Source organism: Dermacentor silvarum, chromosome 1 (assembly GCF_013339745.2).
Source record: "Dermacentor silvarum isolate Dsil-2018 chromosome 1, BIME_Dsil_1.4, whole genome shotgun sequence".
Taxonomy (NCBI): Eukaryota; Metazoa; Arthropoda; class Arachnida; order Ixodida; family Ixodidae; genus Dermacentor; species Dermacentor silvarum.
In genome coordinates, this window is record NC_051154.1 from 181,973,288 (window position 1) to 181,987,929 (window position 14,642).

The 14,642-nt window shown below is 45.0% G+C and overlaps 1 protein-coding gene across 3 annotated transcripts in view; it reads left to right on the forward strand.

Moving 5' to 3' along the window:
• Positions 1-14,156, forward strand: part of LOC119436490 (chorion peroxidase-like) — a 70,893-nt gene extending 56,737 nt beyond the window's left edge. For all 3 annotated transcript variants that reach the window (XM_049658138.1, XM_049658139.1, XM_049658140.1), the window contains exons 13-17: positions 4,607-4,774; positions 7,940-8,142; positions 11,239-11,408; positions 13,671-13,773; positions 13,910-14,156. In XM_049658138.1, coding sequence (XP_049514095.1) covers positions 4,607-4,774; positions 7,940-8,142; positions 11,239-11,408; positions 13,671-13,773; positions 13,910-13,991 — 726 coding nt within the window. In that variant the 3' untranslated portion in view covers positions 13,992-14,156. The remainder of the gene's footprint in view (positions 1-4,606; positions 4,775-7,939; positions 8,143-11,238; positions 11,409-13,670; positions 13,774-13,909) is intronic.
• Positions 14,157-14,642: the final 486 nt, after the last annotated feature.

The window sequence follows — 14,642 nt, forward strand, 5'->3', positions numbered from 1 at the left end:
GCGCGACGAATTCCCAGTAATCTTTGACGAGTGAGCACACATCCCTTTCAATAACGTCTCATGGTAGACCTCTGGCCTGGCATACGCATAGTCGCATCAGCCTAATTGGCATGTGTCTTTAGCCGTCAGCAGATGCTTTTTTTTTCTCGCGATATATATTTGCAGCTTGTATCGCATATGACTCAGGGAATTAAAACCTTTGGTAAACCTGACTGAGATGCGAGACTCGCTTTTTAGCATCTGTAGCGTAACATTAACGCTTACCCTTTCATTATTTTTGGAATGTCACCTTACGTTCAGCTCCATTCCTTGTCATGTTATTGTGTGTTAATTGTACGCGAAGTGCAGGGTGGTCCTAGATTAAGCAATATCTATATATCTAAGCAATATCTATATATCTCCACCTAAATGTATAAAACTTCTGCCTGCATTTTCCCTTCAAATTATGTTCGTGTCGCTGCTTACGTTTAGTATTTGGTGTAGTATACTTCATTTAAGGCTTGTCATATAATACATTGGCGTTCTATCAAACGTGCCAACGGTTATGCAATGACTTCTTATAAAAGTAAACTCGCACGGCACGCAGGGCAAACGTATATTTTACACACTTTTGTTGTTTTCAGAAACGCGAGGCGCATTTAATGAACGCCTTTTCGTTCGCAACTTTACAAGGACAATGAAATTTTATTTAGAGACACGAAATTTCCAGAAGTTTTGAAAGCATGAAATAAAACCATAAAAAAAAGCCGGCAAATCCCACGCCCTGTGGGAATCGATGTTATGCGAAGCAGCGTGCATGGAACATACCAAGTTAACGAAGTGACCATGAGAGCACCAAGACATAGGCAGCTGTTTCAGTCCTCAGGAGTCCCTTTAGAAACGCCTAGGAGACCTTAAGGCTCAAGACTATGACTTCGACCATTAACATTTAGCCTTTTCCTTCACTTGGTACCACATCCGAACCCATCCCACTGGTTTTTCAGTGTTAATCTTTTTTTCGCTGAGTCATTGTCAATTTTGCTGAGTCATACTCATGACTATATATGACTTCTAGCATCATCCTTTAGTGTTTCCTTGACTTAGTACCCACGTCAGAACCCATTTGAGTGGTTTTTGAGTGTTAATCTTTCTTCGCTGAGTCATTGTCATTTTTGCCGAGTCATGCTCATGACCATGACTTCTACCATTATTCTTTAGTGTTTTCTTCACTTAGTACCCAACGTCCGAACCCGTTTCAGTGGTTTATGAGTGTTAATGTTTTATCGCGGGGTCATTGTCATTTTAGGCGGCTGTTTTATGACCTACATGACACGCATGTCATGATATTCATGTCATGACCTATCATTTATGCTTGTCATACAATGTTGTCATACTATGCCAATTTTGATACCTACCAAGTTAACGAAACGACCATGAGAGCACTAAGACGTAGGCGGCTGTTTCATGACCTACATGACACACATGTGATTATATTCATGTCATGACCCATCACTTATGTTCGTGATACACTCTTGTCATAGTATGCCAATTTTGGTAAATACCAAGTTACCGATACGACCATGAGAGCACCAAGACGTAGGCGGCTTGATAGATAGATAGATAGATAGATAGATAGATAGATAGATAGATAGATAGATAGATAGATAGATAGATAGATAGATAGATAGATAGATAGATAGATAGATAGATAGATAGATAGATAGATAGATAGATAGATAGATAGATAGATACTGTCAAAGTGGCAAATGTTCGCCAAAAAATGCTTCGCACTTAAACAACTAGCTTCGGAAACTTTGAGAACATTGGAAAAATATCCTAAGCTGTTTTAACAAAACGAAGAACTGCGGTCAAGTGTACTCAAGTGCATACAAGGAGATTTTACCACCGGTTACGGCAAGATGATCATATCACGTTATAATTATCTCAGTTTCTTTTATTTGCTAAGACATTCTTAGTTTAGTGAATAATTGTTATCTACCGACAACTCAAGCTGTTTTTTCAGGCAGAGGAGGCAGGTTGCATGCAGGATGCATGCCTTCACGGCTAGCAGCACATTATTTTATTCAAGCTGCTTGTGCTGATTAGTGTGCTGTGGCTACGTGGGCAGTTTTCTTGTTGTGCGTCCATAAAAAAGTGTTCAGTATTTGGATGTCTCTCACAGGCAATGCCCTACGAAGGGTTTTCACTGACAAGGTCACTAATAACATGAATGCGTGCCGACGTGGATAACGCGTCTGCCTGTGCTTTACTTATACTCGTAACAGTGCCTCGTCGACGGGCTAGTGGAGAGGGCAGCCACGGAAATAGATGCTCCGGCTCGCCTGTAGTGTTGTAAATTTGGAACATCTGCTTGGCACATGATGTGGTGATGCCCGGAACAGCTGGGTGAACGAAATAGTGTGTCTCAAGCTAGCAGGTTCACTTTTTCATTACCCAGCATTCTTACGTGGTCTGGAATCCCTCTCCAATCCACGGGATAGTGTAGGCCTGTGCAGATGTGTGTTGATGTGGGAATATATAGGCGACATCATCCAGGAGCAGCAATATACGGGGTGTCCCAGCTATCACGCAGCACGATTTAAAAAAAGAGGAACGGCGTTACGCGAAGCAAACCTAGCGCGTATTGATTCCAGTGTAGTGGAGTAGCCGCCAATAATTGTTTCGTTACTGAGATTTAATTAGTTAATTGTAATTAATTACCTAACTCAGTAAGTTCTGTCCTAATTATCAAAGTGTCAATGAGAAAATTGTGCAGCAACATGAAAAACTCCCGATACAGCTTTCTGTTGCTCAATACGTGCTACATAAATGTATCGGGAGTTTTTCGTGTTGCTCTACAATTTTCTCATTGACACTTTGATAATTAGGACAATACTTCTCGAGTTAGGTAATTAATTACAATTAACTAATTAAATCTCAGTAACGAAAAAATTATTGGCGGCTACTCCACTGCACTGGAAACAATACGCACTAGGTTTGCTTCGCGTAACGCCGTTCCTCTTTTTTAAAATCGTGCTGCATGATAGCTGGGACACCCTGTATATGGCGCAAAGAATTTCGCAGATTACGTCTGGAGGTGCATATTCGTCGAGGAGTTGAGGATAGTTCGCGGGCTTCCTTGGTCGGTGCGCGGGGTTGGTGAAACCTCGGTCGAAACGCCAGGCTAAGATCACGTGTAGCGCGTTGTTGGGCTACACCATGGGAGAATCCGAGTACGTGGCAATGTCGGCATTAACCTAAGCTATGCTGCTTTCGAGGTTGCCATTGCACTTGTTTTTCCTCCACCTGCGGAGGAGTCCATGGTGGGTACTCAATGAGAAGGTATCTCACGGTGCTCGGGGTTCTGTTGTGTGAAGGTGTGTGTGTTCGCGTGAGCCATCATCTGAGTCCATCCTGCAAAGCCGAGTAATTCTAGAGAAACTAGCGGCGAAGTTTTCCTCAATTTATGCCAACTTGTGGGTGTGTGCTGATGGACGTGCCCCTTAAAAAAAGAGGAGCACTTGGATAAGAGTTCGGTCGCTCGTGAGCTTGTCTCGTGTATTGTGCCAATCTTCGCGTAAGCCTTGAGCGGAGGTCAGTGGTGGTATGACGCTCGACGTCATTGGGCGTGCGTGGTCGGGGAGTTTGGGTAATTAGGGATGGTGAACTGGTGTTTTTGGATGGTGTAAAGGATCTGGGTGCCTTTATCACTGTTGATGCGGCATCCCTATGCTCTGTGTAGCGCGTTAAGGTTGCCAGAAACTGGATGTGTAACTGGGTGGATCTGTTGCACGAGGTGGCAAAGGAGAGGAAGGAGGCGGCTTGACACGGGGCGCCGTTTACCTTAGTGACATACACGTGATGGGCTGCAACGTTGCCGTGAATGGTCGGGGGAAGGATTCCGAGGTCTTCTGTTTCATGCACGCTGTCGATAATATTTTTTTCACTAGCGTGAGTAACGCAGTAGCCCTGCGGTTGCCTACATACGCTGTGTATCCTGTCACAGTAGCAGTGATCTTGGGTTCTCGTAGGGGGGAGGGGGGGGGGGGCTATATCTGGCTTGTGATGTGCATTATATTGTTTGAGATGTGCACGCCACAAGACATCAAAAATATTACAAAAATGGCGTGCTGCATGAACGTTTATGCTCGCTCAGTGACTGCCTCGCTAGTTCCGCGTGATTTGCCTCAATGTGCGTCTTTGTATGAAATAAATGTTCACTCTGCTTTCTTTTTTTTTTCTTGTTTTCTGTTTGCAAAAGAAAGAAAAATGATAAGAAAGAGCTTCTTCCCAACTCTCGCATTTGCATGTTAAGTAGAAATTTAGCTACACCAGTTCATCAGTCAGTTAAACTAAGTTCTAGCGTTAAATATTCAAATTGTATGAAGGTCTTAAGTATACGCATAGAAGAGACCAATCAAACCATAGACGCATTTGAATCAATGCGGCGTACAGATGGCTGAAGCCCGTGGCGCCTCTGCAAAAATCCGACTAAGCAGCATGTATGCAGGCAAGGTCAGCGGCTAGACTGTCTGAGTTGCCGTGCCCTCTGGGCCTGAATACCCTTTCCTGTGGCCGTCCTCGGTCCTCTCAGCATTCCCCAAATCGCACGCACTTTCTGTTCCAGGGAAACATTGAGCTCATCAATGAGGATGGCTCCGTGCACAAGCGAGTTCCGCTTGCGACGCAGTTCTTCAACCCTGCAGAAATTTACGCCCCCGGAAACCTCGACCGCTTCTATCGTGGCCTCATCGGCCAGCCCGCTCAGACCTACGATCGCTTCGTCACTGAGCAGGTAAGGAACAGTGCGTGCCTTGTGAGAAACGAGAGGGAAAAAAAAGGAAACATGCATATAGTGCTTTGTGGAGTTTGCATAAGTGGTATTGTACATGGGCCTATGCAAGAATATCTGGGCATATGAAAGTCGGTTTCTAAAGCGATTACATTGTCCTAGTAAAGAACATCACGGAGAAGCAGTTTCCGGGATCCAGTGCTCTAGCAAAGGTCCCTAACGGAGAAGCATGAGCTTTACGGACACAATTATGAAGCTTGAGAAAGCTGTAGTTCTTTGGTTACTTGCCGCGAGGCTCTGCTCAGGTCAATGTCATCGCTAATAATCGTAATCGTTTTCACACACCACCTTCGAATCGGCTTCCGAATTATTATCTAAACAGTACGTGTCTCGACCATGACCAAACCATAGTCTGGTTTTTAGAGGCGAGGAAAATTGGCACTTACACATAACTTGCTTCTTTCCTCCAAATGAACACGTTGCTCTAGCTTAGTTGGTCAGAAAAAGAAAATAATGTTCTTGTTGTTCTCGTTGGGAAACGATGATTAGAAAATCTTGTACAGAAAGTTGCAAGTTTAGATGCTGTTGTAGATAAAATCTGTTGTTATTGTTGTTAATGAGCTAACTAGAAATAGTGTACATATGAATGTGCTTGCGCGCTAACATAAACACACACGCGAAAGCTTTAGTGGGTCTCCAGATGCCTTTTCTGCGAAATTTAACCTTCGAGCAGCCCCACAATAGTTTCCAACGAACTTTCGAAACGCCTCTGTTGTCAGAGCTCGCCGCTCTCAGGAACCTCCTCTCGTAGTAATCTTTTTTTTTTTTTTTTTCAGTACCTTTCTTATAAGCAGAGTCAAGAATGGCAAAAATTAGAATTTTGTGCCAGCTTTGCGGCTTTCATTCCCCATATCTATTATCTAGTCGACTGGAAGCCGCAGCGATACGCTCACGAGAGCAACGCTCTGCACATTGACAAGTCAGCAGCAGAAGAGCAACGTAGGCCCGATCAGGCAGCGACCGATTTTAGGCGGCAAATAGCCATGCTGGCTCACTTTTTTCTCCACCCCACGTTCGTTTCTCCTTTATCTAGGATCGTCTAGAGGCAAGGCTGGTTGCACATTCAAAAAGAGCTGCACGGCCCATTTAATATGTTCTTTGCGAAGCAGTAATAAACGGAACACATTTAAGCAGTAAAACGAAATATACGAGAAAAAGAAGCAACGTGTTAGCTGAAAACAAGGAGAAGCGTGTTTTGTAGTTTTACGTATGTGATAAACTGCGCGCATTCAGACTGTGTGCGTGCAATTTCAAACTTTCTGATCTAATATGAGTTTCCATTTGCTCTGGCCTCCGATGCGCACCTAGCTCACGAGCGGCGCTTCTTGGTTCGTACTTTAAGTTAGGTTTAAAGGAGAAGACTGAGTCATTGTAAGCAAAACGCATCAAATTCGGCTGCAAAACTCTGGGTTACTTTTCTTATTACTACAGCAATAGCTGCAAACATTGTTAGTGCTAATAGCGCTATCTATAGCCTAGTAGGTATAGCGTTGCGCAGCTGAGCTCGAAGACGCGAGTTCCATCCAGGCCGTGGCTAACGCAGTTCGATGGATGCGAAATGCAAAAACTCTCGTGTACTTAGATTTGGTGCACGTTAATGAACCCGAGGTGGTCAAAATTTATCCGGAGTCCCCCATTACCGCGCGCCTCATAATGATATCGGGGTTCTGGCACGTTTCACTCCAGAATATAAATTTTAATTTAACGACGCAGCGCTCAGATATAAAATTGTCCAGTGCTAGGGAATTATTTTGCCGAGACATCTCGGTTGCCGAGGGATTGCGTGCGGGCTTTAGTACTTCTTATTTCTCAATCATAAAGCAAATAAAAAAGAAACACAATGTTGGTGGAAAAGGGAAGTTTACGTAATATATAGAGTGGATGCAACTTATGCTCGCACGACCGTCGGACTATGTTGCACCACCGCATTCTCATCACATTCAAGAGGCTTGATAACAGTCGCTTTTTTCTTCTCCCACAACTTGACGTCATCATAATGGAGAAAAGAACTACGACTGCAGAAAGTCATATCTTATCTGGTCCGATGGCTCACGGAGTATTCCAGCGATCACTTTGAGGCGAGTGTGGCCAAGTTTTCACTGCATCGGTTGTGATACGGCAGCAGCTGGACAGCTGTTCTCCAATGCGCTATCTCGTATATAGCTTCACTTCGCCGCTGCCTGCAGGGAAAGCACAAGCTTTGTTAAAGGCTCCCAGCTCAAGGTGGGGAGTGGGGCTGATGCATAGAGTTGACGAAGCTCCCCCTGGGCTTGGCTGCCATGGTCTGCATGTATACTTTTGAGAAGGAATGTGCACATCAAAATCTTTCAATTAAAAGAAGGAATGATAATTTTTCATTGTGAGCGATTATTCACACGTTATGTGCAGAATTGTGATTAAATAATTAAATTATGGGGCTTTACGTGCCAAAACCACAATCTGATTGTGAGGCACGCCGTAGTGGGGGACTCCGGGAAATTTTGACCACCTCGGCTTCTTTAACGTGCACCTAAATCTAAGTACACGGGTGTTTTCGAGAATTGTGATGGCGACAGCGGTGGGATCATAAGGTTCCTCTTGACTGACGACATTTTAGTGATCCTCTGAGACGTTGTGTTACGTTGCTTATAGGTATTAAGGCCGCTTTTGAATACCTTTGAAAGGATAATTAACGCAGGCCGCTGGATTTTATTCAAATACATTGAGGATCGTGGGGTCGAGTGGGGTTCCTTGTAAGTGAGCAACCGGTTTTATATTCTCATCAGCCTCACTGACAACGGTGCCACGCATGTGCCTACACCTCTACCACTGTCTCTAACTCACTAAAAACACTACACGCTAATTCCACAGCGCGGGTGTTTCCACCACGCGAGTGAGTCATCTAAGGCGGCGCCTCCAGGGAAGTTCATGCTTTCACGGTCGCCCGAAGTTTCTGAGTGATGTTTTAGTCGGCGTACGATAATTGGCTATCGCCTCTAAGGTAGATGTAAAAGGGCGTTATGAAGAGACAAGTACAACAGGTAATAATAAATACGAAACGTTGTCCATGCCGCCGCCATGGGCAAAACAGAAAGAAGAAAACTCATAGCGCGACGGCGGTGTGTGCAGTTGACAAACCACCTGTACGAGCCGCTGGGCCAGGGCTTCGGCATGGACCTGGTGGCGCTGAACATCCAGCGGGCCCGCGACCACGGCATTCCTAGCTACAACGACTGGCGAGAGTACTGTGGCATGGCCCGCATCACCGACTTCTCGCAGCTCGCCGAGATCATGACGCCCGAGTCGGCGCAAGCATTCGCACAGGTCTACAAGTAAGCACGCCGTTTCGTCGAAATCAGCCTCAAAAATCAACCTGCGTAGATATGGAGGTGGGTGGGTGTCATACGACATTTTTGGACGTTTATTAGAGCAGACGTGAATTTCAATTGTGCTCATAAGAAAGGTTGCTACAGAAATTCCCGTATATCGTGTGAGATGCACAAGATGCCTTGACGAAGTTTCAGGGTAATACGCCTGTGCTGTTAACCTTCAGCAAAGTCCCTTCGTAACTTTTATTGTGGTCACGAAACTTCTATGGAATAGTCTGTTGTGCCACCCAAGGGAGCCGCTACGCGGCGCAGCATCGTTCGAAGGGCTATTGAGCCATCGGTCACAAGAGGCTAAACTGCGTAACTGCACAAATTCACGCAAGCTGTGTAAGGTTTTCTACTGCAGTCTCTACTGACGACAGCGCCACAACTTCTACAGTCAGTGAATGATCGCAAACGCCACAGTTATTTAACTGCAAGACTATTATGGAAGCGCACCTAAATGCGAACAATTCAAATTAATTACGATACGTAGATGGCATCAGTGTTTTCCGTAGAAGTGACATGTTCGAATGAAGCGGTGTCACGCCCTACACTCAAACCTGTAGCAGACAACTGCAGCTTACTAAAACTCGGCCACTCGTTTCTTTAGCTGAGAGATAGTGTATATGAGAGTCAACTTACATACTAAAAAACGATCACTTACAAAACTACGATCCTTATAGGCGGCATAACTATGTTTCGTGCATCTTGTTCTCGTATAGTAGTTGGCATATCATCTCGAAGGCAGCTCTTACCAGGACTACTGACACGTTCCAGTACGCATTTCCCTATTTAATGTTTCCCAAATAATTAGCAAAATAATCATGCGAAATTGATACAGAGTTCGCGCCATTTCCGCAATCATATATAAAAAAATGTACAGAATTATGAAAGTGAGTGCCGAAAGCTTTCACTTAGGGACACGAGATTCTGCACACGAATTATCTTGGGCTGATGGTGAGCCAAGATAAACCTGTGAGATAGAACAGGAGCCAATTTTCTTACCGTTTCATCACGATACAGCCCGCTGCCAATTTATTCAGTAAACAGAGAAATATAACCACAGTAGCACTGCAAAATCTTCAGCTGTAAATCCTATTCCTCGGCCTTTATTGAACAGGCTGGTATAGAAAGTGTCACGAACAAAGAAACCATGTCTTTCTCCAACCATTAGATACGTGCGATATAGATGACCTCGATTGAGCCCAAGGTATTCATGGGCTGAAGTAGAAATGGTCGCCCTGTAATTGCCCGTAGCCGAAGTTTTCACAGAGCATGTGCGCAATCATCAGCTTACTGAAGCCTGTGCGGAGCTTTCTCTTCGCCGTGCTAATTATTCGTGCAAGTACAATACTTGAAGCTAAACATTTCGACAGAATTACCTGTCTGGTTGGGAAAATTGATTAAGACTTAGAGAATGACTCCAACCAAATAAGGAAATTTACTAGCCCGACGTTTCGGGTAAATTTCCTTATTTGGTTGGAGTCAATCTCCAAGTCTTAAGTACAATACTTCGCTACTTTTAGCAATGTGGCATGTTACCGCACTCGTGCCTGTCTGTTCCAGTAGAGCGCTTTAGATTAGGGGACGTAAGCGTCTTGCGTGCACAAGAACCCAAAGTCTGTTTCGGTTTTGCTGGGATCGAAAGCGGCTTGCGTGCGCAAGAGGAAAGCTTCGTGCGTCCGCTAATCTAAAACTCTCCAATATTACCGGAACTTCCAAACCTTAGCTGCCGCCTCATCAGTGGCGTCGTCTAACTTCCGGTTCTTCAAATAATGAGGAAATGCGCGAAGCATGATCTACCTAAAAATGTGACAGCAGCAGCTCTGCACTTGGTGTTTCACTATCATCTTCTCCAATTGTCGTTAGCGCTCCTTTTCACAAACCGGAGACAACGTAAGAATTTAGTACAAGCTCCACCTGAAAAATTGCATCGCACCTCCCCACTGTATTTTCTTACTCCAAAAAAATTAATGAGATTCAACGCACATGTTGGAATCTATATGAAGCGAAGTTTTAGTAAAGCGCGCGCTAATTAAGTGCTTCACAACTCACGGCAATACGTACAATCTTGCTTACTCTCGTCCTATGCAAGGAATCTAACCTTATGGAATGTTCTTGCTTATCCACAACAAAGGTCACAACTTTATTGTCGAGCAATTTTTATGCTTATGCACTGCGTCATTCAGAATCTATGCCGAAACGCAAACTCCGATTCAGGTGGATGCACAGTGTGACGCAGCGACGTCACGAGGACGAAAGCGATGTATAATGCTTGTTGAGAGAAGAATGGTGATGACAAGTGTACACACAGAAAAGCGCGACACGTATCAAGCAACATTTAGGGATTCTGTACCTCTTGTGTCACAGTGAGACATGCCCATTCTGGAGCATTGTCCAAGAACGGGAACATTCCCGGTGGCATATATCGAATGGATAGATAAAAAAGTAAATCAAAGAATACGTGAATATAATTCACCATTCTATTAACACATCGATTTGATTTAGAGATATCTGTGAGCCGACATATTGAATGTTCAGCTTTTATGCAGAAACCGTAGTGGAGCATGCCCATTTTGGAAGATTGGCGAAGAAGGGGCACACGAACATACTTAGCGGCCAAATCAAAGAAATTCCAAGAATGCGGTGATAATAATTCACAATTACATTAACAGATCGGTGTGCTTTAGAGATTTCTGTAAGCCAACATTATATGTTCAGGTTTTATCTACGAAGTTAATGTAGTAATTAATATAATTATGATCTGCATACTTGGTGAGAGTACATGGGTTGTAAAAGGCACTTGGCTGGAAGTTTCATATAACCTTCACATATATATACGCAAATATATCCGCCCAGATAGCGACTCTTTTTTTCATGTCTCTTGCCATGTCGGCGTCGCGAATTTGCTGACCTCTGTTGATTTGATAGGTTCTGTTAAGTCTATTAAACTTCTCTTTCCGACCCAACAGCCAGGCAGTGACGCGAAACCCGGGCTGTGTTGTTGTGAACATAATTTCGAGCGAGCGAGACAAAAACGCGTATGTCGCTGCACAGGTACCCCGACGACATCGACCTGTTCCCTGCGGGCGTGAATGAGCGTTCGGTGCCCGGAGGCACGCTGGGCCCCACTTTCGCCTGCATCGTTGCGGAGCAGTTCCGAAGGATGAAGAACGGAGACCGCTTCTGGTACGAGAACGGAGGACTGGAGTCGTCTTTCAACGAAGGTCAGAGCCAATGAGAAGCTTTACTTTTGACTTCCTTTGTAGCTGCTGCTTTTTCAGCTAAATTTCAACTGCGCAATTCTGCGATGCTTCCGTGGACTGGAATCCACAATTGTGTTTCCTTCGCGTGAGTCAACAGTGCACGTGAGCCGCCATTTCCCGCCTCTTGTTTGCCAGAAAACTAGTGCTTCTTGACGCTGAACTGTAAGTGAGAATACAAGCCTCAAAATTATGCGCTCCGCTTCTACTGTGTCTGTAACTTAAGTGGCCCTTTGACGTTGGAAATATGTTTTGTCTGTTATTGCGACCACTGCTCGCGCTTTCGCGGTGTACCCAAACCGCGGCTCTTAGAAGCGTGCATATTTTACAGTGACGCTCTTTACCTCTAGCCCCCGTATGCATTCCCAGGGGAGGGGGGGGCTTACGCTGGCCAGCTTACGTCCGTATCACGGAGCGTGGACAGGAATGGCCCACGGCGCAAGGAGTAAAAACAAGGGAAAACGTTCGGATTGACGTCAAATTTCTCAGGGAGGTTCCTGTGAACCAAGTAAATTAATGGCTTTGTAAAGAACACTTGGAACAATTCGGTCTGGGGGGGAATTGAACCCGGGTTTCTGGGTTGCCAGACGAGCACGCTTCCCCGACACCACGGTGGCTCCGCGGTTCTTTTAGACTGAAAGTACGGCTAGTGCGTGCATGATTGCACACGTCCCGTCGCAGCCATCTGGCCGACTAAAGGTTTCACCAAAAGGATTTAATGCTTTTGCATTCGCGCACGTAAGCAGTCCTTAGTGCCTCTGCCGAGTTATTTATTCGCATTTCGCCTGTTTGTCGATAGCTTCCGTGGTCGCATCTTTTCCAGTCGCATTTGCAAGCGAACAGCGAGCCGCGATAATATAGCGTTTCACTGGGCGAAGCGTGCAACAAAGCTCGGTGTCGGCGTAGTGTGGTGGCGTATGAAAAAAATGTATTATTTCATAATATATGCAGCCCATGTATACAGGCTACACAGCTTCGCTGGTACTCCATCCCGATATGAATGTTGCGGCGCACATTTGTTTTCTTTTTTTTTTTATCTATAGAGTGCTTCAGCAGCGGCTGAATTACAGCAGTTAACTTCGCTCGCCGCGAGCTTCGGTTGGAAAACGTCAATCAGTTTTCTTCACGCAAACATGTTTGGAGGCGCAAGAACACGCCTCGTGTCACGCGAGAATCGTACGACCCGCCACACGACTGCCGTCCTTCGAGCAGCGCCCTCTCAGGGCCTCGACAGGGTCGCAGCACACGTTGTTCGCTGACGTCAAGCGTATCGCGGGTAAAGGCGCAAGGTGGGAGTGTCCGTTGATGTGCTTACTTTGAAAACACACCTTTATCGGCGCTGTTCGCGCGCAGATAGTGGCCTCCGGCTCAAGCAGAGCATCGCATTTTCTAACTCTTTTTCATTGTTTGAGTCATGTAGAGAGCCTCGATAAGTGATCAACCTTCTGTGTGTGCTGTTAATGCATGGTATCTAGATGTGACTCGCCAGGCTCTTCTTTATTCTCCCTTATTCCAGATCAGGACTAACGTTAAGAGACAGGAAGACAGCGGTGTGGATCAGGGAACAAATGGGGATAGCCGATATTCTAGTTGACATTAAGCGGAATTAGAAATGGAGCTGGGCAGGCCATGTAATGCGTAGGATGGATAACCGATGGACCATTAGGTTTACAGAATGGATACCAAGAGAAGGGAAGCGCAGTCGAGGTCGGCAGAAGACCAGATGCGGTGATGAAGTTAGGAAATTTGCAGGCGCAAGTTGAAATACGCTAGCGAAAGACAGGGGTAATTAAAGATCGCAGGGAGAGGCCTTCGTCCTGCAGTGGACATAAAATATAGGCTGATGATGATTCCAGATCATTATTTATAACCTCATGTACAGTAAACATCACCAGTAATTTTGCGCATTCAAATTCGCATTGCGGCAATAACGCAGTCAACAGAAGTTGTCTACACCTTCTAAACCTTCAGACATGAAAGTTCGTGCTTGAGTAAGAATGCGACTTTAGTTAATGACAATCGTTACACTGTTTAGACATACAATGAATAGAATGAATAGAATATAAGTGGGGGAAACGTGTGACCACAGTTTTAGCATTCGTGTTATATTAGATTTAGTTCTGTTCGGTTTTGTGTACTTTCACGACCCCCACACCTAAAGCTTGCTTATTTATGTTCCAATGTGATGTATTACTCCATATCGCTTTCTTTCTTTATTTTTTTCAGTGCAAGTTGAGCAAATCCGCAAGGCAAGCTTGGCTCGCATCATTTGTGATAACACAAACTTGCAATACGTACAGCCCCTCGTCATGATCAGGGAAGCAAACTGGTGAGTGCCTAGAAACATTTTCTTTCTCTTTCATCGCAGAATGGGCGTGATGTTTACAAAAAAAATAAAGATTGAAGTTGTTTCTTCAGACGTCAAAAAACTTATTATCGTGGAACGCTTGCTCCGTGTAATGCAGGAATCCTAAGGTCGACTGCAGCGGCGAGGACATCCCACGAGTTGACCTTGACAACTGGCAGAACGAACCAGTCTGGACGTAGACTTTCCGCCACCTCCACGTGCCAAGAGTCAATGCGGCATGCATCCCCCCTTTCTGCGCGAAACCAGTTCCCTCATGTTTCATACAGTGTCTCTTAACCATGTTTTGTGCTGTTCGAATGTGACCTGTGTTGTTAAGTGTTCATTAAACAAATGCCAAAATTAAAGGAATTACATCCTCCTTTATTCCTAAATGAGAGCCTTACTTTATTTGGCGCCTAACGTGCGATAAAACGGGGGAAAATAAAGATTTTAACCCCGGTCTTGTAAAACGCCATTCTGCCTTGCTGGCTCATGAAAACTTCGCATACACCGATTCCCCGAGTGTGTGGAGTCTGCATAATTATCTCTCTCTCTTTTCTTTTTTTGTTGTTGTGGCAATTGACTTCATTCTTCGCGAATATGACAAGGAGTCGATCCTGGCACGACTCCCCCTCCCCCCCCCCCCCTAAAAAAGAAAAGCGACGTAAGAGAATAACCGCCAGCCTCCACATCCCTTCCCTGATCAAGTGCAAGCCAAAAAAGCACCCCCCCCCCCAAAAAAAAAAAAAGAAGAGACAGAACAGAAAGAAAAGAAAAGAAAAACTTTCTGGGGGTTTACGTGCCCAAAACACGATATGATTATGACGCATGCCGTAGTGGGGGACTCCGGA